At 34.6% G+C, this 24,352-nt stretch overlaps 1 protein-coding gene across 1 annotated transcript in view; it reads left to right on the top strand.

Moving 5' to 3' along the window:
• Nucleotides 1-24,352, top strand: part of LOC113089068 (membrane-associated guanylate kinase, WW and PDZ domain-containing protein 3-like) — a 53,983-nt gene that overhangs the window by 4,734 nt on the left and 24,897 nt on the right. Inside the window, exons 3-7 of the mRNA XM_026255924.1 lie at nucleotides 4,338-4,483; nucleotides 4,610-4,738; nucleotides 12,809-12,925; nucleotides 18,681-18,800; nucleotides 23,450-23,656. Coding sequence (XP_026111709.1) covers nucleotides 4,338-4,483; nucleotides 4,610-4,738; nucleotides 12,809-12,925; nucleotides 18,681-18,800; nucleotides 23,450-23,656 — 719 coding nt within the window. The remainder of the gene's footprint in view (nucleotides 1-4,337; nucleotides 4,484-4,609; nucleotides 4,739-12,808; nucleotides 12,926-18,680; nucleotides 18,801-23,449; nucleotides 23,657-24,352) is intronic.

Below are 24,352 nucleotides of genomic sequence, written 5' to 3'. Positions count from 1 at the left end.
ATTTAGCTTTCTTCTAAGTTGTGGTATACTGTCTCATTCCATTCACACTGGTGTTTTAGAAGCCAAACTAATTTTATACAGTATTATTGTTATGGGGAAGTCATGGCCTAGTGGTTAGAGAGTTTGACTCCTAACCCTAGGGTTGTGGGTTCAAATCTCGGGCTGGCAATACCACGACTTTGAGCAAGGCACCAAACCCACAACTGCTCCCTGGGCGCCGCAGCATAAATGGCTGCCCACTGCTCCGGGTGTGTGTTCACAGTGTGTGTGTGTGTGTTTGTGTGTGTTCACTGCTCTGTGTGTGTGCACTTTGGATGGGTTAAATGCAGAGCACAAATTCTGAGTATGGGTCACCATACTTGGCTGTATGTCACTTTTCTAAGAAAGTAATAGTCATATATTGTAAAACAGTTGCATTGTAAAATAAATGAATATTTTCTAGTTATATTATTTTTGCTTTATACTACAATAGGGAAATTACATCTTTCCTAATTTCTACACTTGAAAGGGATATTTATTTTGACTGCAGTAACGTTACCCATTTAAACCTCTAGCTGCCAGCAATTCATACCACACTTTTTAGACAGCTTTTATTTCGAAGGAAACGCCAGTAGAGCTTTTTGATTGAATGCTCCAGCTTCAGAGAAAACAGGCTTACAAAAACACGTCTCACTACAAATCTACTGTGATGCTTTATTCATCTGCCAATTAAAATGTTGGAAATTATGTGAATGTGTAAATAAAGCATAACTGGTTTTCATAGCATTCCCAAATGCGCGCTAAACTCACGGCACATGACATAAACAAGTTCACTTCATCATTCTGAGACACAGAAAAGTCTGGATCACGAGCTGATCGTCTGAATGAATTGCGCGTTTCAAAGTGAAGTGCAGACTTGATGAAGGGATTATGCCATATTGTGTTTTCGGTCTTAGTTCGTCTGACAGATACTGAGCCAAAACATTATGGCCCAAAACACAACTTTAAAGACATTTTATGTTATAAGTTTAAATATATTTAAAAAATCTACACTTTTTACCTGTCGTTTTATACCATCATGTGACCACTGATATCGAGACAGTATGCGATACCACTATATTCAAAATATCGTTACATCCCTAATAAATGTACATGTTAGACAGACAGATTTGCAAGATTTGTCAGCACAACCTAAAAAAAGGGAAAATTCAGGCCATAGATTTGAAAATGTCATCTTCAAGTTGACAGGGCTGCTGTAAATGATTTTGTCAGTGACACTGAAGTCCTCAGGTGTGCGGTTTTGACTGACTTTATAATTTATCACCAGCTTGTAGTCTTATGCTGAGCGTCGGGGAGTTTTGAGCACACACAACTAGCACACTCACCCAGGCTCTCTCTTATACCTGCTGAGAGAGAGACTTTCTGAACAGGGGCTCATTATTAATAACACGCCAATTAGAAAACATATGCATGCTCACAAAGATCACTGATGAGGGCAGTTTAGTGAAAGAAAGAAAGTGCACTCTCCTTTTCTCTCGCTCTTTGTACGTTTCTTTCTTCTCTCATACATTATCTATAATCACCCATGCACTGAGGAACAGAAAAGCATGGGTTCTGATTAACTGTCTTTTGAATGGATTTCTTGTGAGATGTTTCTATGTATACAGCAGGTTCTTTTTTTCTTTTTTTTCGGAAGAACAGTCAGTTTGAGCTTTGTTCTGTTTTTGAATTTGTCAGACATGTAGCAGGTTATTGAAATTAATGCAAAGTCCTAGAAATACATATAAAAACAATATTTTATTTTTATTACTCGTTAAATACTCACCATAGGAGTGATAATAATTAATATTTTTGTTATTGTATTTAATTTTTTTTTTTAAGATTAAAAGATACATTTTAAATGTTTACTTTTAAATATAATAATAATAATGAAATGTATAAATAACTGCTGGTTTGTTCTGGAACTTCTGGGCTTGTTAGATTATTGATGATCATTAATTCCCTCACTCACTCACTCGCTCACAGATACAAAATTACATTTCAAATATAATATTTATTAATAATGTTTATATATAATTTTGATTAATTAAAACACTTATTTACTTTAATGGACCTTTGGTCTTCACAGCAAGTGTTTTTACTGCATTCTCTGTTTTGTATTTTATTGGATTGTCTATATAGTTTTACTGGACTTTCTTCATTCTGCACTGTGTGTTGTGAACTACTTTAAACCAGTATTGCTTATTTTATAGCCACTATCTATCGCTGCACTGCACAATATGGCACATGCTGACGTCTGCATGCACACCAGTAACTACCTCATCACAGACACTTTCACTGTCTGCAAATATTGCTGGAACATTATATTTTGTTTCTTTTTTTTCCTTCATTCAGGAGATATAAAATCCCCAACTTTGACTTTGTCTGTGACCGCTAACAGGATTGGTTCAGAATCTGCACACCTCTCCACTATAAGCCGTCTCACCTTGCCTCACACTTTCCCAGCTTCAAAGCTCTTTGCACTCTTTGGTTGCTGCTCACTGCTTTGAGAATTTGTAAGCATGGAGGAACAAAGTGAGAGAGAGTGGGACGGGGAATCAATATCAATGGTGAAAAATTGCACACAATTGCAGCAACATTCTTACAAATTAGCACACTCTATAGAAGCGCATCGGTAGGTAACAAGAAGTACAAAATCCCATTCATTTTCTCCATAGAGAAATTGATTTTTTTAGATAATGTATAAACCTTTCAAGACGAGCCTAATGTGAGGTCCAAGGTTGTTAAATGATGATATATGCTTGTGGGGAAGGCACAAGTCCGTGTGCTTCCAGCTTCTTCTTTCAAGGCTTCATGTTTAATTGCTGTATTCCCAGTGAAGTACTACACTCTCTTGACTAGAGGCTTCACTTTCAGATACATTTCTGTGAGCATGGAAATGGAAATGGAACAGCTCTGTAGCATCCATCTAGTCATTATTTACTTTATAAATTATATTTTTTATATTGTTTTATACAAATGCATTTCATTCTAGTTAAGGTGCAATAAGTAATATTAAGAGATAGTGGTTAAAATGGGCACTGCAGTCCAAATTCAAAATATTGGAGAGTGTTGTTTCTGTCCTGTCCTTCTCAGACTTGACGCTCTCACGGGTTGCCAGATTGAGGACACACACAACAGGAATGATCACAGTTGACAGTGTAAGGTGACAAGCCATTACGTTGTAAGAGGATGAGTTGATTTATCCATGTTTTAATATGCCTCTGGTCATAAAGCCTTCAGTTCGTTCGTTGTAATATGCAATATTTTCCATTAACTGGCAACCCAGAGTGTTGAAATTCTATTGGGTAAATTGGCTGTGGGCGAAATCACACAGACCAAAACAAAAACAGACATTCCGACACTGCACTTCAAAGGATTAAAACATCTTGGGACATCTAGATAAATCATTCACTGATTGTCTATTCATTTGCTGGACGAATATAACCATGGGTCTTCCAGTCACCCTTATGGTCTGACAGGCTGATAGACGCCTCAGTCATGCTTTTCCAAAGTCCTGTGATATTTCTGTTAGAATTCCTTTCTTGTAGGTTCTTGAAGGTCTCGGTTATACAGTAAATCTGTCCTCATGTAGACAGCTACTATTGTCACCAATGCAACAGCTCCATCTCTCTCATTGTCAGCAATAGGCTTGCCACATGCCTCCCTATTTAGCTTCAGAGGATCAAACGCTTGGCATCCTTTTCCTTTCTAACACCCCTTCTTCCTCTGTGCATTCTCTCACAGACAGCTCTCCTTATCCTCATATATTAAAATAACAAGAGGTTTCATATCCTGCCTAAAAAAAGTGGTAAAATTGGTGCAATATATAGATTTGGATTCATTTTTGATTATAAATAGCATCAGCAATATTCTAACAAACATAAGTGTTTAATAAATGACTGTATTTAATAATAGAAAAAGAAAATAACTATATGCTCACTCATTCCTTTTTGGTTCAGTAGTTGTTTTAGTGGAAAACAACTTCACAACTTGAAAGACGGAGATAAAAGAGGAGGATCTGAGTTTTATGTTCTGTCAGCTTTGAATTATTTTCTCTTCTGCTCGTTTGCTCATTGTCTGACTCTGTTATTCTATTCTGATTAGCTTTGTTCTCTTTACCAGTAACAACTTTTAGGTCATAGTGCCATTAGGCAGAAAACATAACTCCCTCGCCTCTGTGTTGTGACAGACTGAGCTTTCACATTCTCATGAAGAAATACAAGTAATGGCTCTCCACACTGCCTTCAACTACAACCGTGCTTTGTGTTCACGCGGCTGTCTTAGTGATCGTTGTCTCGCCTCAAATCTGTTTTCAGGCTTTATCCGGGGACACGGTCTCGGAGAGGTCGGGGAAGCGATCAGAAATGGAGATTCAGCTGGATTGCCGCTGTCCTTAACCTCTTGTTTTCAATCGGTTCTGCAGCCAGCTGCTTCTCGACTCTTCTCATTTCCCGCAATGATTGTGAGCCACAGTTTCAGCTTAGGAAGTGCCGTTACCTTCGAGAGCTTCAGGAGACATTTGCTGGAGCTAAAAACAGCTAATTTGAGTCACATAATCAGTGACGTCTAATATATGCATGTGTAACAGGCCTCCTCAGCAGTGCTGTTGAGAATCAATGGGGAATCGGAGCACAGCTGAGAAAAGAACCCTTATTTGAGCCGTCGGTGGCAAACGAGCCAAATCAGGCAAAAGAGCCATCTGCTCCTGAACTGTACAGTATATAGAAGTTCAACCAATTAGATAAATGCACTGTATGAGGGGGCAAAAAGGCTGTAAGATGGCCTTTATAAAAAAAAAAAAAATTACCATGGTAACCAGTGTTTCAGCTACAATTTTTTTGTTTTAATTATTTAATAAGAGATCTCTTTTTGAAGAGGCCAATCACAGTGTGTGTGTTTTTCATGGCTTTTATTTATTTATTTATTTATTTATTTTATGCTGTATATACGAGTCTTTCTCTTTTTGTTTATTTTGTAAATATTTTAGTGCTGTCAAATAATATAAATTGTATGAATATAAATATATATGTATATATGTGGAAATATTTTCTAAATATATACTGTATTTGTGTGTATTTATATATAGGCCTACATAATAAATATAGGCAGTACAGTATACACACAGTTATTATGTAAACAAAACATTTTATGTTGAATGCGATTAATCAAGATGAATCATTTGAGAAATGTAAAAATTATAAAATGTTTTATGTAGATATTACAAATATATTGGAACCAGATTGGTTTGCAAATATTGGGTGTTCGAGTGTATGATGCTCATTAAATATAGTGCCTTTTGCAGATCTCAAAAAAAGTCATTTTTACTTTGGCATTATAAAAACGTGTTGCCGAAATTACATTTTAATGAAAAATTATAGACCTATAATTGGCTATAACATAATAATAATTATTATTTTACACTAAAAAATTTGTTGTGGAAATGTTGTTGTGGAAATGAGAAATTGCTATTTTTTTTTACAATTTATTATACAATTAATTATACTAATAAATAAATAATAAATAAATGGTAGTTTCACATTAATTGTAAAAATTTTAAGTAGAACAATTGCAAATAGTACTATGAAATCTTTGTTTTATTTACTGTGAACATTTTTTTTATAGAATTTTATTATATATATATATAATTTAATTTAATTTAGCTTTGCATGCTCAATTTTCATGCTCGACTTTTTCAAAGTTTCAGAATGCATTTAATAATGAAATTTAAGATATGATGTATTGAATATTAGAAAATCCTAAATAATGTTTAAAGAGAATCATACCCAAAGTTAAATTGAAGGTAACTCTATTGCCCCCTACTGAGGTTTATTACCACCAGAGCAAGAACACCAAAAATGCATTTACAGTACTTCATCTGTTATTAACAACATTTGTATTTTAATGGAAATGATGCAAATTAAGGTAAATATTTATAAGAGTGATCCTAAGAAAAAGTAAATGCAGACTTCCTCTTTTTCATTCAAAAATGATAAATCCACTGTGTGTTCTTTTTGTTATGTGTTTGTTTGATTTTTTATTTCTTTTGTATGCTATGGTTTGTGAGCACTGTGACAGGAGGGAATCTGGGGAGGATTATAAAGCTGCTCTGCCATTTCTGACACGTAGGAAAGGAAATGGAAAAGGACAGACATAAGAAAAGGGAGAAAACTAAAGAAAAAATGTCAACGTTAAAAGGGGTAATTAAAAAATGAAAGCAAGGAAGATGAGGAATGACCAAAGATATTTACAGGTGAAAATGGGAAATAAAGAGAGTGGCACAGTGATAACGTTCTCTAAAACCTCTGGTCTTCCCCCTAACAAATTGTCTGTCTTCCCTTGACAGGATTATTATATTATTACCTCATTTTATTGACGGAAGAAGAAGGTGGGTAAGGCAAAGGGAGAGAGAGAGTGATACAGAGCATCTGTCTTATAACCTCAGAAGGTTCTGCCTCAGAACTCAGAATCTGAGAAGTTAAGCTGAAAATGATAAAAAGAGTCTAGACCTTTGTCCTGTTGAGGCCAAAAAAAGATAGTAGAAGTCCCCTTCTTGAGGTCCACAAATTACAGCCTATTAGGTGTTTAATGTACAGATTCCATATGAATAAACACCATAAATACCTACAGCGCTGGCCAAAGTCTCAGATCTCTGAGTTATTGCATGTTCCTAATTTAATTACGTTTTTTAATTCTTTAGTATTTTTTTAAAGCAGATCATATTTAAATAAAAAATGGTTGAATACACACATCTTAATTAATTTTTAATAATTTAGTAATTTATTTAATTTTTAATTGTTAATTTTATTCATAATAATAGTAGTACTAAGAGTAGTAGTAATAATAATAATTAAAATAATAATTATTATTATTAGTATTACTAATTTGTAAGATTGTTATTTGTTGTATTTTTGTGTTTGATTTTTATTATTTATTTTATTTTTTGTCGTGGGTATGTAAAAATATGGGTCCTGTGCATTCGATCTTGAGTTTAAATGCAGAGTAGACACTATATTTTACCCAATGCAAAAGAAAACTAGGCTGAGATATGACGTATAGTCTGTACAATAGGTTGCGCCGTTTGTACCTCTTATTGATTGTTCACTCGATAAAACATCGAAAATACGTCTTTATGAAAAATTCTCAGGAAAATAATGGGTCGTGAAAATAAGATATGACCTAAAACAGAAGAATGTGTTAAACAGAGCTTTTTTCTCACACAGTCTCATTTTCATTCACATCAAATTAAATATGCTGTCTTCTCTGAGTGATGTCCATTGAGAACCATGTTCAATAGAGATGAAGTGGCTTTTATTTTTCATTAAAATAGAATTAAAAGAAAACAAAGTAGTATTCTCATTATATATAAAGTGAGATAAATGAAGTGGTGGAAGTTGCTTGGACAGTGGGCCTATAGCAGCGTTAATAAAGGGTCATTTTTCACTTGAGACCCTTTCACACTGCACGTCGGACCAGGAACATTGCCGGGTCGCCTACTGTGTGAAAGCAACCACGTCCCGTGTTTGATTCCGGCATTGAACCCGGGTCGGGGACCTAGTAACATTGTTCGACCCGGGACGATTGCTGTGTGAACAAAAGCCAGATCTAATGTCGTGTCGAAGTGATGACGTGCATTATCGCGTGTCAAAATTATTTTAATTATTTGCACAAAATTATGTGCAAACTGTAATGAAGCAGAGATCCGTTAGTTCCTCACTTTCCGCACTGACGCCGAAACCGTTCGCTTGCTTCAGTGAAAGTATAACGTGCCTAGCGTTTTCGACTTGTACATTAAAAGTCACGCCCAGATGTCATGTGTCGTTAAGGGATCTTTACGGGTTGTGTATGAAAGCACGCACATATTCCGGGTAATCACTGGCAGTGTGAAAGTGCAAAATCTAACGATCCTGGAAAAATTGCCAGAACACTTTACCCGTGTATTTGCCGGAATGGCAGTGTGAAAGGGGCTTTAGTGAGACCCCTCTGCAGTGTTGCTCCACGTTGCTGTCCTTGACCACATGTGCTGTGTCAAAGTCTCTCACTCGTTCACTCATTCACTATTCCCCTGTTTAGTCCATGCCACATGGTGCACCATATGGGGAAGAAATGAGTGCAGATGAGGGAGCGAATTTGGATGCTAATGTAAATAGACTTAAAAACAGAAGAGGTACGAGTCATTTCTGGCAAGACATTTACGCCAATTATCTTACATTGAACTTCAGTAACTGTATTTTATGATTTTATTTTTTATCATTTTAATTGTAATTTTATTTATCTTATATGTACCATTTTGTGTAAACAAGAAATAACACATATTAATAAGTGTGCTTCATTAAGCTTATTGTATTTACATTTTTTCTATAAGCTTTTGTAATTTGTTTTTATTTTGGTAAGTAATTTGTACAACAAATTTGGTAAGAGTGCATGTGTGTGTGTGTGTGTGTGTTTAAGTGTAACATGTACCTAACATTGTAAACATGAATCAGAACATGAATATGTGTTTTGTTTTGTTTTGTCTTTAAACTGAGCCATTATCTCAGGTAAAATGTCCATAATCAAATATAATTAAGGAACAGTATAGTGTTCTCATCCTTCCTTGAAGCAGCAGTATCTATAGCTTTGTAGGCTGAAGCATTGCTACGTCCATGCGTAAAAACAGCATTCATCCCCTAGTCAGGTTAAGTCATCAAGCCATTAAAACGCTGCTGATATCTGCTTCTCATGTCAACACTTTGATAATTCCTGTTTTATCCCTGTCAAAATAAATCAGAATGATGTGATATTTCAGCTTTTCGTGGTTTGTAAATCCTGCTTAATTCAAGGCTTTTGACGGGGACACCTGCCTGTCCGCCCAAAGGTTATGAAACATAACAGGTCACGCTGTGTTTATGAGGAGATTATGATGCTTTATGAGGACTGGCAGCATGGCACAGGGGTGAAGACGGGAGATTATGGGCGAGGGCTTTAGTGGTTTGAGGCATCTGTCTGCAAAAGTTCACACTTTCTTCTTAAAGGCGTCTTTTTATACATTTTTTATTATTTATATATAAAAAAAAAATCATAGTCCGTTTTATTCTGTTGTTCCTTCAATGAGTAATATCATGAAAAATCTATTTTTCTTTGAACTTCTAAGATGAAAGAGCTTAATGAACAATGGAAACATATTGTAACTTTCGAAACTTTTTTCCCTAGTCCAAAAAAGTCTGTGAAAAAGACTAAGCATTTTCTTTAAATATGAAATAAGTAACATTGTTTGGCTGGACTGTTTGCTGTCAGGTGCAATTGTTTATCTGCTATAGTGATGGAAAGACTTAATTTTAAAAATCATTATTTCAAGCAGTTGTAATGAGCATTTAATTTAATTTATTTTAGAATTTACATTTATAAGATGCTTTTATCCAAAGCGACTTACAATAAATTCAGGCTATACATTATTATTTATTTATGTTTTTTTTTTTTTTTACCAGTATGTGTGTTCTCTGGGAACTGAACCAGTGTTGGGGTAGTTACTCAAAAAAATGTATTAGTCACTAGTTACTAGTTACTTCTGTAAATTGTAGTGAGATTACTTTACTAGTTACTGCAATTGAAAAGTAACTTCACTACTTATTACTCTACTTTACTTTTTTAGGGCCCTATATGAAATCCGTTTAATTTTTTCCCAAATTCTGATTTATTTTTTTCCAAGTTCTGTTTTCCGTTTTAATTTTTTTCTCAACTCCTTTTTAATTGGTTACATTTAATTGTATTAATCAAATACTTGTCTTTAAAGGGGGGGTGAAATGCTCGTTTTCACTCAATATCCTGTTAATCTTGAGGACCTATAGAGTAGTACTGCATCCTTCATAACTCCAAAAAGTCTTTAGTTTTATTATATTCATAAGAGAAAGATAGTCTGTACAGATTTTTCCCTGAAAAACACGAGCGCCTGGAGGTGTGACATGTGGGCGGAGCTAAAGAATCACGAGCGCGAGTAGGCTTTTGCGTTGAGAGCGTTTGGAAGCTGTGACTTTACCTTGAGGAATTATGTCGCCTTTTTTTTTTTTTTTTTTTTTTTTAGCTGTACATGTGGAAAGTGCAGTTTGATGACAACATCTCATGTTGTTTACTTGATGTGCTTACGCGCCGATAGCTAAGTTAACAACACAGAGATATTTGAAGCAGTTTTACTCACTGTTTACTTGCTCTGTAAAAATAAACTCCATCCACTGGTCCCTCAATGCTGTTTTTTTTTTTTGGTAAGTCTGATCAGTGAATGTCTCTGCTGTGCTCTGCTCTACGGGAGCGCGCGCTCTTCCGGCAGAATTGCCCTTAGGACCCATATAAGGAAATTCCACTCCATCTAAAGTCACACAGAGCCAAACTCGAAAAAAACTTTCCGAAACTTGTGACAAACCGGAAGGAGTATTTTTGGAAATACTATAAATACTCCTTCAAATGCACAACTTAATTTTTGAAACTTTGTCCATGTTTAGCATGGGAATACAACTCTTTAACCTGTAACCAGTGTAAAAAACTCAGTATGCATGAAATAGCATTTCACCCCCCCCTTTAAATTAAACCGGACTCTTATTTTGACGTGTTAACGTGAATACCTTTACAGTTCCGTGTATGTGATGTGACGCTAGTTTTACTCAAATCAAACAGTCAATGCTCATGAAGTGAACGCAGCATGACTCTCAGTGCAGTTTTGGAGGGGGAAAAGCATTTCATAAGGCTATTTTAAGAAATAATTGAATAAATTAAGTTATTTCTATGCATGTAAATATGTCAATGACTTGCTGAAGTGCATGAAAACCAGCTTCGTATGTATTAGACCCGGAAATAACGTCTCTCTCTCTCTCTCTCTACTGTATAAAAAGTACATTATTATTATGTAAAGTATAATATTATACACTATAATATAATATAGTATTGTATTATAGTTATTATATCCAAGTTGTCTGTCTGGAACGCAGCATTAGGTTAACGTCAATAATTACGAGTCATTCTATAAAGTGACATTTCAGCACTTGACAAACGGACAGCGACTCCTCTAAGCGTGAAACAATTGTGAAACTATAACAAATGATCGTAAAATTACTCATAGAAAACGCTCTTAAGCGCTAAGATCAGTCGTTATCGTGAAATCCGGCTCAGAACTTTACACACAGGCAAACACGGCTTGTGTAACACAGGAAAGCACGTTCCTATTGTCTAGTAAAGTAGTGTAGTTACCAATATTATTAGGGTAATGCGTTACTTTATTTCGTTACCCAAAAAAGTAATATAGTCACTGTAATCCGTTACTTTGTAACTCGTTACCCCCAACACTGAATTGAACCCACAATGTTTTGCACTGCTAATGCAATGCTCTACCATTGAGCCACAGGCTCAACACATATGAAAAAGTGTACATTAATCATTTAATTTTGTATTAATGGTTTTGTAAGTGTTTTGTATTTGTTTTATTTTTGTAAAAATTTTATAATTATTTGTAGTTGTTTTTTTTTTTTTGGTAAATGTTATATTTTTTTCAAAGTCAAAAGAACAATCTGTTAAAGACTGAACATTGTCAAAGATTAATAAACTAATCTGCATTGAAATGTGTCATATGAATGGTAAATCCAGACCGAAATGATCAGGGACATTAAGAATAAATCACAAAAATTAAAATTAAACTTACAAATGAAAATGAACTTCTTTTTTAATGTTGAGATCATTCGGAAGGATATGTTTTGTTAATGTGGGTTTTTGACATAATGATTTTATAATGAGTTGGTTTTTCAATTTAAATCATGTTTTAATAAAAAAAAAATTCCCTTTCCCTTTTAAACCAAAGATCAAAGAAAATGTGATCTCTTATATGACCCCTTTAATAGCATTTGTTTTCCTCCCTCGAGCTGTGCTGTTGGACTCCTCTCTCTCTTTCTGTTTCCCTTCATTTTATCATCCTCCCTCAGTCTATATCAGCAAACATCCTCCGTCTTCTTCTGCAGAGCAACTTTGCCCAACTCTCTGTGAACTCTCCCAGAGTTGCGTCTTTGGAGTTTGGCAGAAAGAGGGGAAGTGAGGCTTTAGAAAGTTCAGTGTGGAGGGTTTTCATTAGGTTTCACTTTTCACAGTTGCTTTCGACACTGTGTCAGCTTGTTTGTGAAGTCTCTTCTGAGTTAGCAAAGCTTATAAGAGACTTACGCCGTGTTGTTTCGTGCAGCTGGCTCTCACACTGAGTGTGAGTGTGTGTATGTGCAGAGTAAGATGTCACTCTAGAAAATGAAAAACAATTGGGCACTAATAGAAGGTATTTTCGTACAGTGAACGTTCCCATAGGAAAGCAGGATCACGAATGAATTTTTTTCCCTAGTCAGACAGTAAACTGAACTTTTGCTTCTATTTTAATTCCATAATTTGACATATTTCATAAGTTTTGTTTTATGCTGCCTGCTTAGATTTTTTTTTCCCCTGTAATTTTTCTTCTGTGTCTCCTAAGATTTCACAAGAGATCTTAAGATTGTTTTTTAAGAGCATTTTGATCAAATGAACAGAGCTATAGAATTCATATTCATTGGATAGCTCTATACTCTTACTATATGTCATCAAATGTCTAATTTTAAGACCCAATTGTTTTTTTTGTTTTTTTTTTGCAGAAGTTTCATGCTTTTAATGGGCTAAGAATCTATTAAGTCTCATTATCTTATGAAAGAGCAACCTCAGAGCAGTAATGTATCCCGTACCTGCTTCTGTTTCCATAAACTTTGAACGTTTCTTTCTAATATTCTCTCTCTCTCTCTCTCTCTCTCTCTCTCTGCAGGTAAAGTGCTGAATGCTGATTTGAGGCATTATCTTAGTCTGCAGTTCCAAAAAGGATCAATCGACCACAAACTGCAGCAAGTGATTCGAGACAACCTGTACCTGCGCACTATTCCATGTAAGAGACACCCACACACACACACACACACACACACACACACAGCCAGTCAGTTCTTTTTTATTTTATATTCATATTTATTTGTTAAATTAAATGTATTTATTCATTTTAATTTATAAATTAACATAAATCATTTATTTATTAACTTACATATGTTTTATGTGCAATATTGTTTTAAACAAGTTTTTTCATACTTTTTATAAAATTATATTGACGAAGTGTAAGTAATAGTAATAAAATGTGTAACATGAACAAATATATATATGTAAAAATAAAAAATAAGATAAAATACAAATTCATACATATAATAAAAATATTTTTATTTTATTTGTTTTAAATTTGATCATGAAATGTTGTTTGTGTCATTTTGTCTCATTCTTTGGTCATTTCTCACACTGGTGTGTCTATTCATTTAGTAGGGAAGAAAGAGCCTGTCAAATACATAATAGCAAATATAATTAAATACATATGCACATCAAATATACAAAATAAATATATCTTATTTTGTTTTACTTTATTTGACTTTTTGACATTTTATTTTATTTTTAATTTTATTGCATTTACTTTTTTCATTTCACTTTATTGTATTTTATTTAACTTTTTAGTATTTTTTTTCAATGTAAGAACATTTAAGCATATATATATATATATATATATATATATATATATATATATATATATATATATATATATATATATATATATATATATATATATATATATGTCTCATATATATATATATATATATATATATATATATATATATATATATATATATATATATATATATATATATATATATATATATATATATATATATATATATATATATGTCTCATCTCTGGCAGTCTGGTTATCTCATCCTACCTCTCAGTCTTTTCCTCTTGGTGTTTAGAGTGAATCCTTTGGCCAGTTCTCACATTGGTGTGTCTGTTAGTGTAGTTAAGGAGACAGAGCCTCTCCTCAGGCGAAGTCTCTGGTGTTGGTCTGGCCCTCAGCAGCACAGCGCCAGCTCTCCTCTGTGATGCGCCGCATGAGATGCTGTTTCTCTCGAGAGTTGTGGAGTGACTTTCTGAGAGTATGTTTCTTCTCCGAGCAGTAGCACACTGCTCATTAGTTTCTCATTCAGCGAGTTCGTTATTCCCTATTTAGACTAACTCGACAAGTGACAGTGACAAATGTGTCATGAAACACTTTGAGGGGCAAATTTACTATGACACTTTAGTATGTGGTATTTCACCGGAAAAAAGAAATAAAATTCTCTGTCTTTCTTTCATGCTACCTGCAGCATAATCCGTTTACTTGTTTACGAAAATCATTTCAGTCTTTTTTTTTAAGGAAAAACAGACCTTCCTAAGACATCGTAACTTTTTTCTTCACCAAACATGAACAATTAATTTGTTATTGATATACAAATTAATTTTAATGCAAGTTGTGACAAAACCAAAATGTACCTAAAATAAGCCTTAAAAAAATTAGCTAATCTGGTTAAAAAAAATAAAACTGAAAAATGAAACATTTGATAATTGATTGATATACACTGCCTAAAGTACAACAAAACAATGTGAAATATTATTACATTGTAACTTTTCTTTATTTAAATATATTTTGAAAGATAATGACATTCCTGTGATGGTAAAGTTTGAGATGTGATGGTAAGAGTTTTTAGCATCATTACATAAGAAATGTTTCTCATTATTATCAATGTTTAAAACAGTAGTGCTGCTTCATATTTTTGTGAAAACCTTGATAATTTTTTTTTTTCAAAATTCTTTAATGAATAGAAACTTTAAAAGAACAGTGTTTATTAAAATATAAATCTAACATTATACATATTTACTGTTTCTTTGATCAATTTAATGTCTTTTTACTAAATTCTTACTGACTGCAAACATTTGAATAGTAGTATAATGCTAGAAAACACTGTATATAATGAGATATAGCTTATGCTGTGGAATGTATAGTAATTGTTTTCCTGAATTAATATTCTGCAATGTTTTTTGCAGAACAATAGAAGTCCGCCATACCTCAAGCTCCTTCTTGCTCTTTGTAGCTCCTGTCACTCTGAATATCCTTCTGAAGGATTTCAGCATCAGAAATGAGCAGCTGAAGTTTATTTTAACAATCCATGCTCATCACGCACATCACCAGTGTGCACGGCGCATTCCAGCGCCAATTGTTTTGTGAACCTGTCAAAATCAAATACTATTGCAAAGAGGCTGTTATTGAAGGCAGCCTGAGGCGGTGCAAACCATATTAGACTTGACAGCAAACATGCAGCTCTCAAATAAAAGCGCAGCAAAGCGCTGTTACTGGCGTCACGTGTGCAGAGGACGTTTACGTAGACTACTTAAAGGCACAGCAAAAATATAAAAAACATAAACACCTGTCATTTGTAAAGGTAAAAGACAAGGTTATATAAATGAAATGAAAGTTTGATATTATGAAGTGGACTTGCAAGAAAGTGACCCATTTACAGCCAACAGAAACTGTTTAGCTGTGCATTTTATCGCTGGCAATAAATGTTAAAGACATCAGCTTTTATTTTCCAGCTGTCGAACAGTCTAAAAATAAACTTTCTGATACACACATTTTAGTTTTATTTCTGAAATTATTGAAGTTTAAAAGAAGAATTAATTATGAATAATTCCCCCCCCAAAGAATGAAGAATTAGTCTTTGATGTTTATGGAAAATTAGCAGGCTTGAGACAATCCGATTTATAATAAAACGACAAAGAATTCCACTGGATGCCAATTTAAGCATCCTCTTCTCTTGTCCTTAGGTCGCTCTGTTCTTGGCCTAGTTCCTCCCTCTCCTTTTCTCTCTTCACCATTGTCAGTAAGTTATGAGAAGAGTCTGAAACGGCAGGGTATAGGATGAAGAGTTGGAGGAAGAGAGAGCCTCCGGTATTTGCGGTCACAGAGCTGCTTTATGGAGCTATGAACAAAAGCTCTTAAAAGCTCCTCTGACGTAGAGGAATAAAGAGCAGCCTAAGGTGCCATTCATATCCCTTCTCCACCAGAATGCAGGCAGAGCAGGTGCTTGCCCGGGGGATCTGCGGACTTCTTTTAGATCTGGCCTGTGATTAAACTGACTTCAGAGGCCGACTAAGATGTAACTGGCTGTTATTACATAAGATGCTCACAACCTGCCGCATCACAGTCTTTTGGGCTCACCAGAGTTTACGCTGCGTCAGAGAGCTGTGAATATATTTGTTTCCACTGATCCACTGGTTTGTCGCAAAGACATAAAGCGTTTGAGGAAGAGGTGTTGCGTTTTGTGAAAGAAAGTCTGGGAAAGTTTAACATAAAAAGATGTAAGCGTTCGTTGAACAATGAGAGAATACTTAAGACAGTCAGATTTACTGTGCTGTAATTATTCAATTGCGATTGTAAATGTTATATTATAAATAAAATGTTTAAGTATTATGTGTAATTTAGAAGTATTTTAGTTTAAGTACTATTCAAAAGTTAGGAATTGGTAAGGTTCGTATTTTCATTTCTTATGCTTACCAAGGCTGCATTTATTTGATTAAAAGTATGGTAAAACAGTAATATTGTAAAAAAAAAAAAAAATATATATATATATATATATATATATATAAATTAACAAATAGATTTTATATTGTAAAATAAATTATTTCTGTGATGGCAAAAAAAAAAATCTTATTCTTATCCATGTTGAAAATGGTTGTGTTGTTTAATGTAGATTTTATATATACATTTTTGCATTCTTTGATTAAAAAGTAAATTAAAAAACAGCATTTATTATTATTATTATTATTATATTATTTATGAGATAGATATCTTTTGTAACATTTTGAATGTCTTTTCTGGAGTCATTGCCGAATAAAAGCATTAATTTAATTTAAAAGCAAACTATGTAACAATTGTATTTTATTCAAATAAAATACGTAACAATCAAATTTGTTCAATTAGCAAATAATGTTTTTTTAGATGGACAAGGAAAATAATGTGGCTCAAAGAGTATGATCATCTCTTCTTTCATTCTCCTCCATGCTTTCTCCTTATTTTATGGATCTGGAACAAGTTAACCCCTTTTAACCTTGCCAGTGAATATTCACATTTCTGTAACCATTGTGGTTGTTCCGGTTCCCTCTTCTTGTGGCATTTAAACAGTTGCACTCCCAGGGAAAATGTAGAGGAGCCCGTTTTAATATTATTTGCTCTTAAGTTAGAGTCAAGTCTCGGCAGACACTTGACTCTGGCATTTCAGTTTGCTGGTTCTAATGTAAATGTCCTTCAAATGACAGTAGAGCCTGGTGGCATTTTCTAGCACACACGCGAACAGAGCCGAGAAATGTCATCTTTTATTTTTGGCCTTTTATTCGTAAGAAATGCCACCCCCGGATGTCTCTTATGAGGATTTTGCTGCTAAACAACCCACCTCTGAAATGAGGTCCAAATGTGTACACTTTATATTTGATTTTTTTTTTTTAGCAAACACTCACGCAGGCTTAAACACACAGACTTAACATTTCTATCTTGGTTTAGAGGTGAAAAAGCAGGCATCCATTAATAGTTCACCCAAAAATTGAAATTCTGTCATCATGTTTAAATCCATATGACTGTTTTTCTTATTTTTTAGAATGCATTTAGAAGATTCATTGCATGCATTTAGAAACTTGGCATTCACATTCACATTTAATCAGTAAATTTGTATTGGTTTTATATTTTTGTGAAGGTCAAAGATAAGGCTTTAAAAAAAGAAAGTCTGACTGACTAAGTAGACTTTAGAGAAAGTGACCCATTTTATACAAATTCTATACAACTTACATATTTACATATTTTGTACATATTTTATCGCTAGCAATAGACATAGACATCAGTTTTTTAATTCCCAGCTGTCGAACAGTCGGAATATAACTTTTTGATGGACACGTTGTTTTATTTCTGGATTATTTAAAGTTGAAAAGAATTCTGAATAACTCCCCTGTAATAATGAAGAATTACTCTTTGACGTTCATGAAAAATTATACCCTTTTATACCCTTTTTGGAGCATTAGTCAGTCCCAGATCACGGTACGCTTTGAACATTCTGCAAAATATAATATTTTGTGTTCAGCCGAAGAAAGTAAGTCATACAAGTTTGGTACAACATTACGATGAGTGAATGTTGGCAGGGCTGAGCACCTAAAGAGTGAAAATATGCTAGATTTTAAAGACTACTTTACTGCAATCACACATTTTTCAAAAGTGCTGAATGCTTTAGATACTGAATCTCATTTTATGCAGTCTGTGCACACTTTCCACATCTGTGTCACCGACTTGTCATTCCCCTTGTGAATCTGTGACTATACACTATGCTTGTGTATAAAAAACTATAACACAAGACTTCATCTGATATGATGTAATATGTCCTTGTTCAACACCATCTCTCTTTGTGGTGTTTCCAGACCATTTTCACAGGAATTATGTCAAAGCATGCACTTTTTCATCTTTTAAAGCCTTTGTGAATGGCCAAAGCCACCCCCCTTATTTTGGCTATATTTCCATGTAATCCATCCAGATTCTTAGTTCCAGATTCAGAATCCAAGTTTCCAAATCTCGTCTATGGGAGATCAGTTCTATTTACAGTTTCCAATGGAGTGCGCTTGTTTTAAAAGGAAATGCTGATGCGCAGCCTGGGAATCCAATATGAATTTTGCTCAGTCCGAGGCTGTGTTTAGACACACCTAGGATTGTAGGTGTAGGATATTCTCTCTGTCTCTAATTGTGTTTGTTTTACTGGAAGGTACCACCCGGCTGCCCAGAGATGGGGAGGTTCCAGGAGTGGACTATAATTTCATCAGCGTGGGGGATTTTCGGATCCTTGAAGAGAGTGGATTACTGCTGGAGAGCGGAACATATGATGGTATGAAACACTGTCTCTACACTGATATTCTTTATACAAACAGACATGAATGATATCTCAAATCAGGTGACTTGTTGAGAAGAGGTGTGCGGTTTCTTGTTGTGGTTTGAATCTGGCAGGTGAAATTCACATCGAATGCAATGAATCTAAGTTTACCTGAGAACTTAAACTCTACTCTTATGCTGCCTGTCAAACACTGATATTTCTGGAAATGCACCTTTAGTGTTAAGATCCGATAGTCGTGTTGTTTACTTGACTGAAGGAAACTCTGTCACCAGCACCTCGAGGCATTTATCGTGTCCTAAAAGAATTCCATGACAGTGCAGCCTCAGAAATGAACTGTGGATTTAGCCTTCAATTCGTACAGGCAGTGAGTCGGTTAGCACAGGTTTACACCATGCAAACATGCTTTGCAGAGCTTGAGGTAAACTGTTAAAAAAGGACCCATAAGGAACACAAAAATGGCAGTCTTTCTGCAAATAGACTACAGCATATTTTTTTCCTCAACAAAAGTTTCATGAAAGAAGCTAAAAAGCAATAACTAGCTCCTTTTCATGCTAAGCTAATTAGACAATAGTTTATCTTGTGTGTCTCCCAGAAAAAGGTGCAAAAGCTGTACTGTTTAGTGTAGGTAATTACTGTATATGTACACTTGAGGTTCAAATGTGTAGCTTTAAGGTTCTACAATCTTTTAAGGGTCAACAAGGTACAACTGTGTAATTATTTTATTACTGACCATTTGTACATTTTTTTATAATATATAAATTGGTCATGATGTGTAAATATGTGTGAACACGATATGTAAACATTAAATTATGTACAACATTTGTGTACACGCACAGACACACACAAACACACACACACACGTTAAACATGCACTGACTTTTAAAGTTTGATATTATTTTGAAAATATTTTATTTAGCTAGGAGGCATTCAATTGATCGAAAGTGACAGTGAAGACATGTAGATTTCTATTTCAAATAAATGCAGTTCTTTTAAAACTTTCTATTCATCAAATCATCCTGGAAAAAAACTATTATCGCTCTTTTCAACAGGCCAGCTGTTTAATAATAATAATAATAATAATAATAATAATAATAATAATAATAATAATAATAAATGTTTCTTAAGCAGGAAATCAGCATATTAGAATGATTTCTGAAGGATCATCTGACACTGGACTGGAGTGATGATGCTGGAAATTCAGCTTTGGATCACAGGAATAAATTATGTTTTAGAATATATTTAAATAGAATGCAGTTATTTTAAATCGTAATAATATTTCTCAATATTATTCTTTTTACTGCGTGATCAAATGAAAGCAGCCTGGGTGAGCACAAGAGACTCTTTTGAATGAAATAGTTTATTTTCAGACCAATTTATTTTTTCTTCATTAATGAAGCACAAAAAAGCTTTGTGTGTTTATCCTCCCCTCTGCAGTCTGGTGGGTTTGGATGTCTCTGTCCTGAGAGACAGATAGCGTGCCAGGCGAGTGCTTTCACTGTGGCCCCATGTCGACAGTGGGACCGGACTCATGCCAGGCAAAGCCTGCTGGGACAGCAAGACATGCCAGTAGGAGATGCCCATATGTGCTCTGCTCTCAAAGAGGGAGACGCTCTGATCCTAGGACACACACGCGTGCATGCTAACACAGACGTACGCTAATCCCAGCAGACTGTTCCTTAAAGGAATAGGTCACCATCAGGAAGTTACAATCTGTTTTTTTACTAAATATTTACTGGGATATATTACAATTTTATATTTGATACAGCATTGTATAGATTTACAACATTTAATGTCTCTGTGTGGTCATGCTTGAGCAATAGAAAACATATGCTAGGCATTTCTGATTCCCTCATTCCAGTAGTGTGGATAAATTTACAACCCTCAAGGCAGCTTTTAATGTAATCCTGTCTAAGCAAGCTTGGTTGCATTAAGAGTTGATCCTGATCAATAAAGATTTAGCTCTTGTTGAAAGCACACAGATATAAAGAATCTCAATGGGGGTGATCTGTAAACATGAATAGACTGGCACAGTTCACTGTACTCACTGCCTGTTGGGTCACATATCAACATCATTTTTAGTCCAATGAATGGATAGATGTCCTGTGCTCACCTTGGAATAATTCTCTCTGAATGACAGGTTAAAGAAAGATAATCTTTGATTCTGTAAAAAAAAATCTATTAACATATTTTCTGACATGTTGCTCAAGACTTATATATATATATATATACATACAAATTATAATTAAACTTTATTTTGAGTGTCACTTGTGCACAATGCAATTTTCTTAACATTAAACCTGTAATGTTTTTTTTAATATGTCACTTGGTGATCAGGATAGTATTTTTTATTTTTATAATATCAGTTTTTGAATGCAAGATATTTAAAGTGTACCTGAAGGACACTTGCAATAGGTCCTCTTTAGCACAATCAAATATACTTCAGTATATCTATAGTTGGACTTCAGCACTTCAGCACAAAATTTGTTCCAATTTAGCAGATTTAAGTATACCAGTTTAGAACTAGAAGCACAATTGCAAGGTGTTTTCACAGTATTAAGTACATAAATATGTAGATGTATACTTAGTATGAAATGTTTTTCAGATATATTTTAGTATATTTATGTTTCATTAGTGTTATGGAGGGAAATATGACATTTCTTGGCAATTTTCAGAAATTCCCCCAAATTCTACCCATTCTTTTTAATGAACCTGCTAAATATTAAGTGCCATTCTGGACCTCTTATGTTATGTAAGGCCCATAAATGTCTCCACATTCCATCATTTGATCTATTTTAATGTTAAAGCTGCGCTTTATGTGCACCAAAATATTTTTGACAACTTTAAGAGAACACTGGGACAATGTTTCCCTCGTGGTGGGATTAAACGGCTCTCTGCAGATTACTGGCGACAGATGACGCTGTAAATCTGCTCTGATACTGAGTGTAGAGCATACCTTCTGATGCGTATGTGGTGATTAATCAGGCTTACAGCGTCATGCAACGGCTCTAATTAGCCAAGCACTTACCTAGCATTTATTAAAAACCATGTTGTATATAATAAAGTGTGTGTTTATCTGTGATTGAAGAAGTTTTCATCTCATTGCTGGTGAAGAGAAGTTGTTCAATACACTAAATTTATTTGATCAAAAATACAGTAAAACAGTATTATTGTGTAATATGATAACAAAAAAAAAAAAAAATGTATATATTTGAATAGGCTACATTTGAAATTTTAATTTAATCCTGCGATGGCAAAGCTGAATTACTCCAGTTTTCTCCAGTTTTCAGTGTCACATGACCCTTCAGAAATCATTCGAATATTCAGACTGCTGCACAAGAAACATCTCTTGTTTTCATCAGTGCTGAAACTGTTGTGCTGTTTCATAGGTTTATTTGGCTCTTTATGTCACATCAACAAGGTCAAAATGTAGTTAATAAGTTTCTCAAGCATCTCTTCCCATCTAATTTTGAAGCTCTTCGCCAGAATAATCTGCATACTGTAGTGGAATTTACACCGATGATCAAATGTCTTTCACAGTGAGACCAGTTTTTGGTAACAAATGTTATGGTAGCAGCACAAAAGGTTTCCTTACACTGTGACACTGGATAGCAGAAGATCTCATTTGTATAATGAAGAGAGACAGAGAGGGATAGAGTGAATATTCATCACTGCATATTCATGAGAGGTGAGCGAAGCTGTCAACAGTAGTTAATTGGTTGTGAAAAAGCCTATTCCCACACGCTTTCAGTTTCTATTTGCTAATTAAACTCTTTAGATTTTACAGTCTAAAAAGGAAAGGATTAATCTTTCGACTGATTACAAGGATTATATTTTACATTGGCAAAAGATGAATATGTGACCTTAAAAGCTGTTGTTGTTGTTGTTGTTGTTTTTTTTCTCATACACAGACATCAATGATGTCTAGGGGCAGCATATATATTTTCAGGATGAAGGGAGCGTACAAACGAAACAACGAATTTGGATAATTAAAATTAATCTGTGTATAATTGGTGAAGGTTGAACAGTTGATTTAAAAAAAAAAGTATTTCCATTGGTTGAATCTAATCATACTGAAAGTGATTTCTTTAGTCTTACATCAAGGGGAAATAATGAAGCATAACCCTTCAGCCTATACAAACACACATACACACACATTGACATGTACCACCAAATTATAAATTCATTTGCATATATTATGCTGTTCCACTGATTGGCTGCACTATTGTTTGTGATGCATATTAATGAACTGATTTTTGCATGAGAAGATAGAGGGAAAAGTTCAATTACTGAATCCAGTGGTGAGTGTAATTACTTTCAAGGCACCACTGAATGGAAAGAGTATAACATTTCACACTGCATATTGGATAATTGACACCTAGATCTCCGTTTTTGAGAAAGCGGGGACGGAGGAAGAAACCCGAGGTAGCGATAAAGAGATAAATTTGCAGGCAGCTCCTGTCTCAGGGTTCCAGATTTAGCTGTTTCATCAAACTGGAAAGATTTGTGGATTGTTAAATCAAAGCTAATGTAGCAAAAACGTGGAATCACACCTCTAAAGTTTCAGAGTATCTACTTTTATGACTTATTCAAAGGTATCACCAATCAAAAGAGTCTTTAAACAAGACACTCTTCATTTTTCTCAGGGAACTTCTATGGCACTCCCAAACCCCCTGCGGAGCCCAACTTGGTTCAGCCTGACCTGGTTGACCAGGTTTTGTTTGAGGAGGATTATGGCACCGAAGTCCAACGAAAGCGAACAACCTCTGTCAGCAAGATGGACCGCAAGGACAGCGTGGTCCCTGAGGAAGAAGAGGATGAGGAGCGGCCGCAGCTCCCAAACGGCATTCCAGGTCAGGACAGACTTTAATCTGAGTGTCGACAACCAGAGGCTAAAAATTCCCACCCATGTTGACACAGACTGTGCTTCATTACTTTTCTTTTTTCTTCCAAACTTGGAATATATATCTTGGGACTCTGGGATGGTGTTATTTTGGTATTATTTCTATAATAATATAGTATTTATAAGATAGCTTTATTTTTACTATCTTACGCTTTCATTTTATTTTCCTGTCATTTATTAAAAAAAAATATTTTCCTATTTAGCTTTATTTTTTTTCAGTTTTACTTTGAGTCAATTTAGTTGACTTTATTTTTTCAAAGCTTTTCATCTAATATTTATATTGCAATAGTTGAATAAAAAAATGGTAATTTAACTTCAGCTGCTGTGCTTCTGTCAGTTCTTTATTAGTAGTCATACTGCAGAACTGCGACCCAAAATTTTTGCAACTGTCAGAACTTTATTGGAGCTTAGGATTCATCGCAAAATCAGATTTAATTGGCCGTTGGGGAGCATGTCAAATGAAGCGATCAAAGGCTACCGATTTTGCCCCACAAGAAAGAAGTCTTTAATATTCCTGAAATTTGTCTCAGATAGCAAATCTTTGTGTGCTTGAGGCTTTAACCTGCAGCCTGCTCCACTCATGTGCAAGTGATCAGTCTGAGGCCTTACGTGATTTCTCCGAGAAGAACCCCGCCCTCTACTCAAG

Source organism: Carassius auratus, chromosome 6 (assembly GCF_003368295.1).
Source record: "Carassius auratus strain Wakin chromosome 6, ASM336829v1, whole genome shotgun sequence".
Taxonomy (NCBI): domain Eukaryota; kingdom Metazoa; phylum Chordata; class Actinopteri; order Cypriniformes; family Cyprinidae; genus Carassius; species Carassius auratus.
Note: the sequence above shows the minus strand (reverse complement) of the source record. Positions and strands in the feature narration are given on the sequence as shown.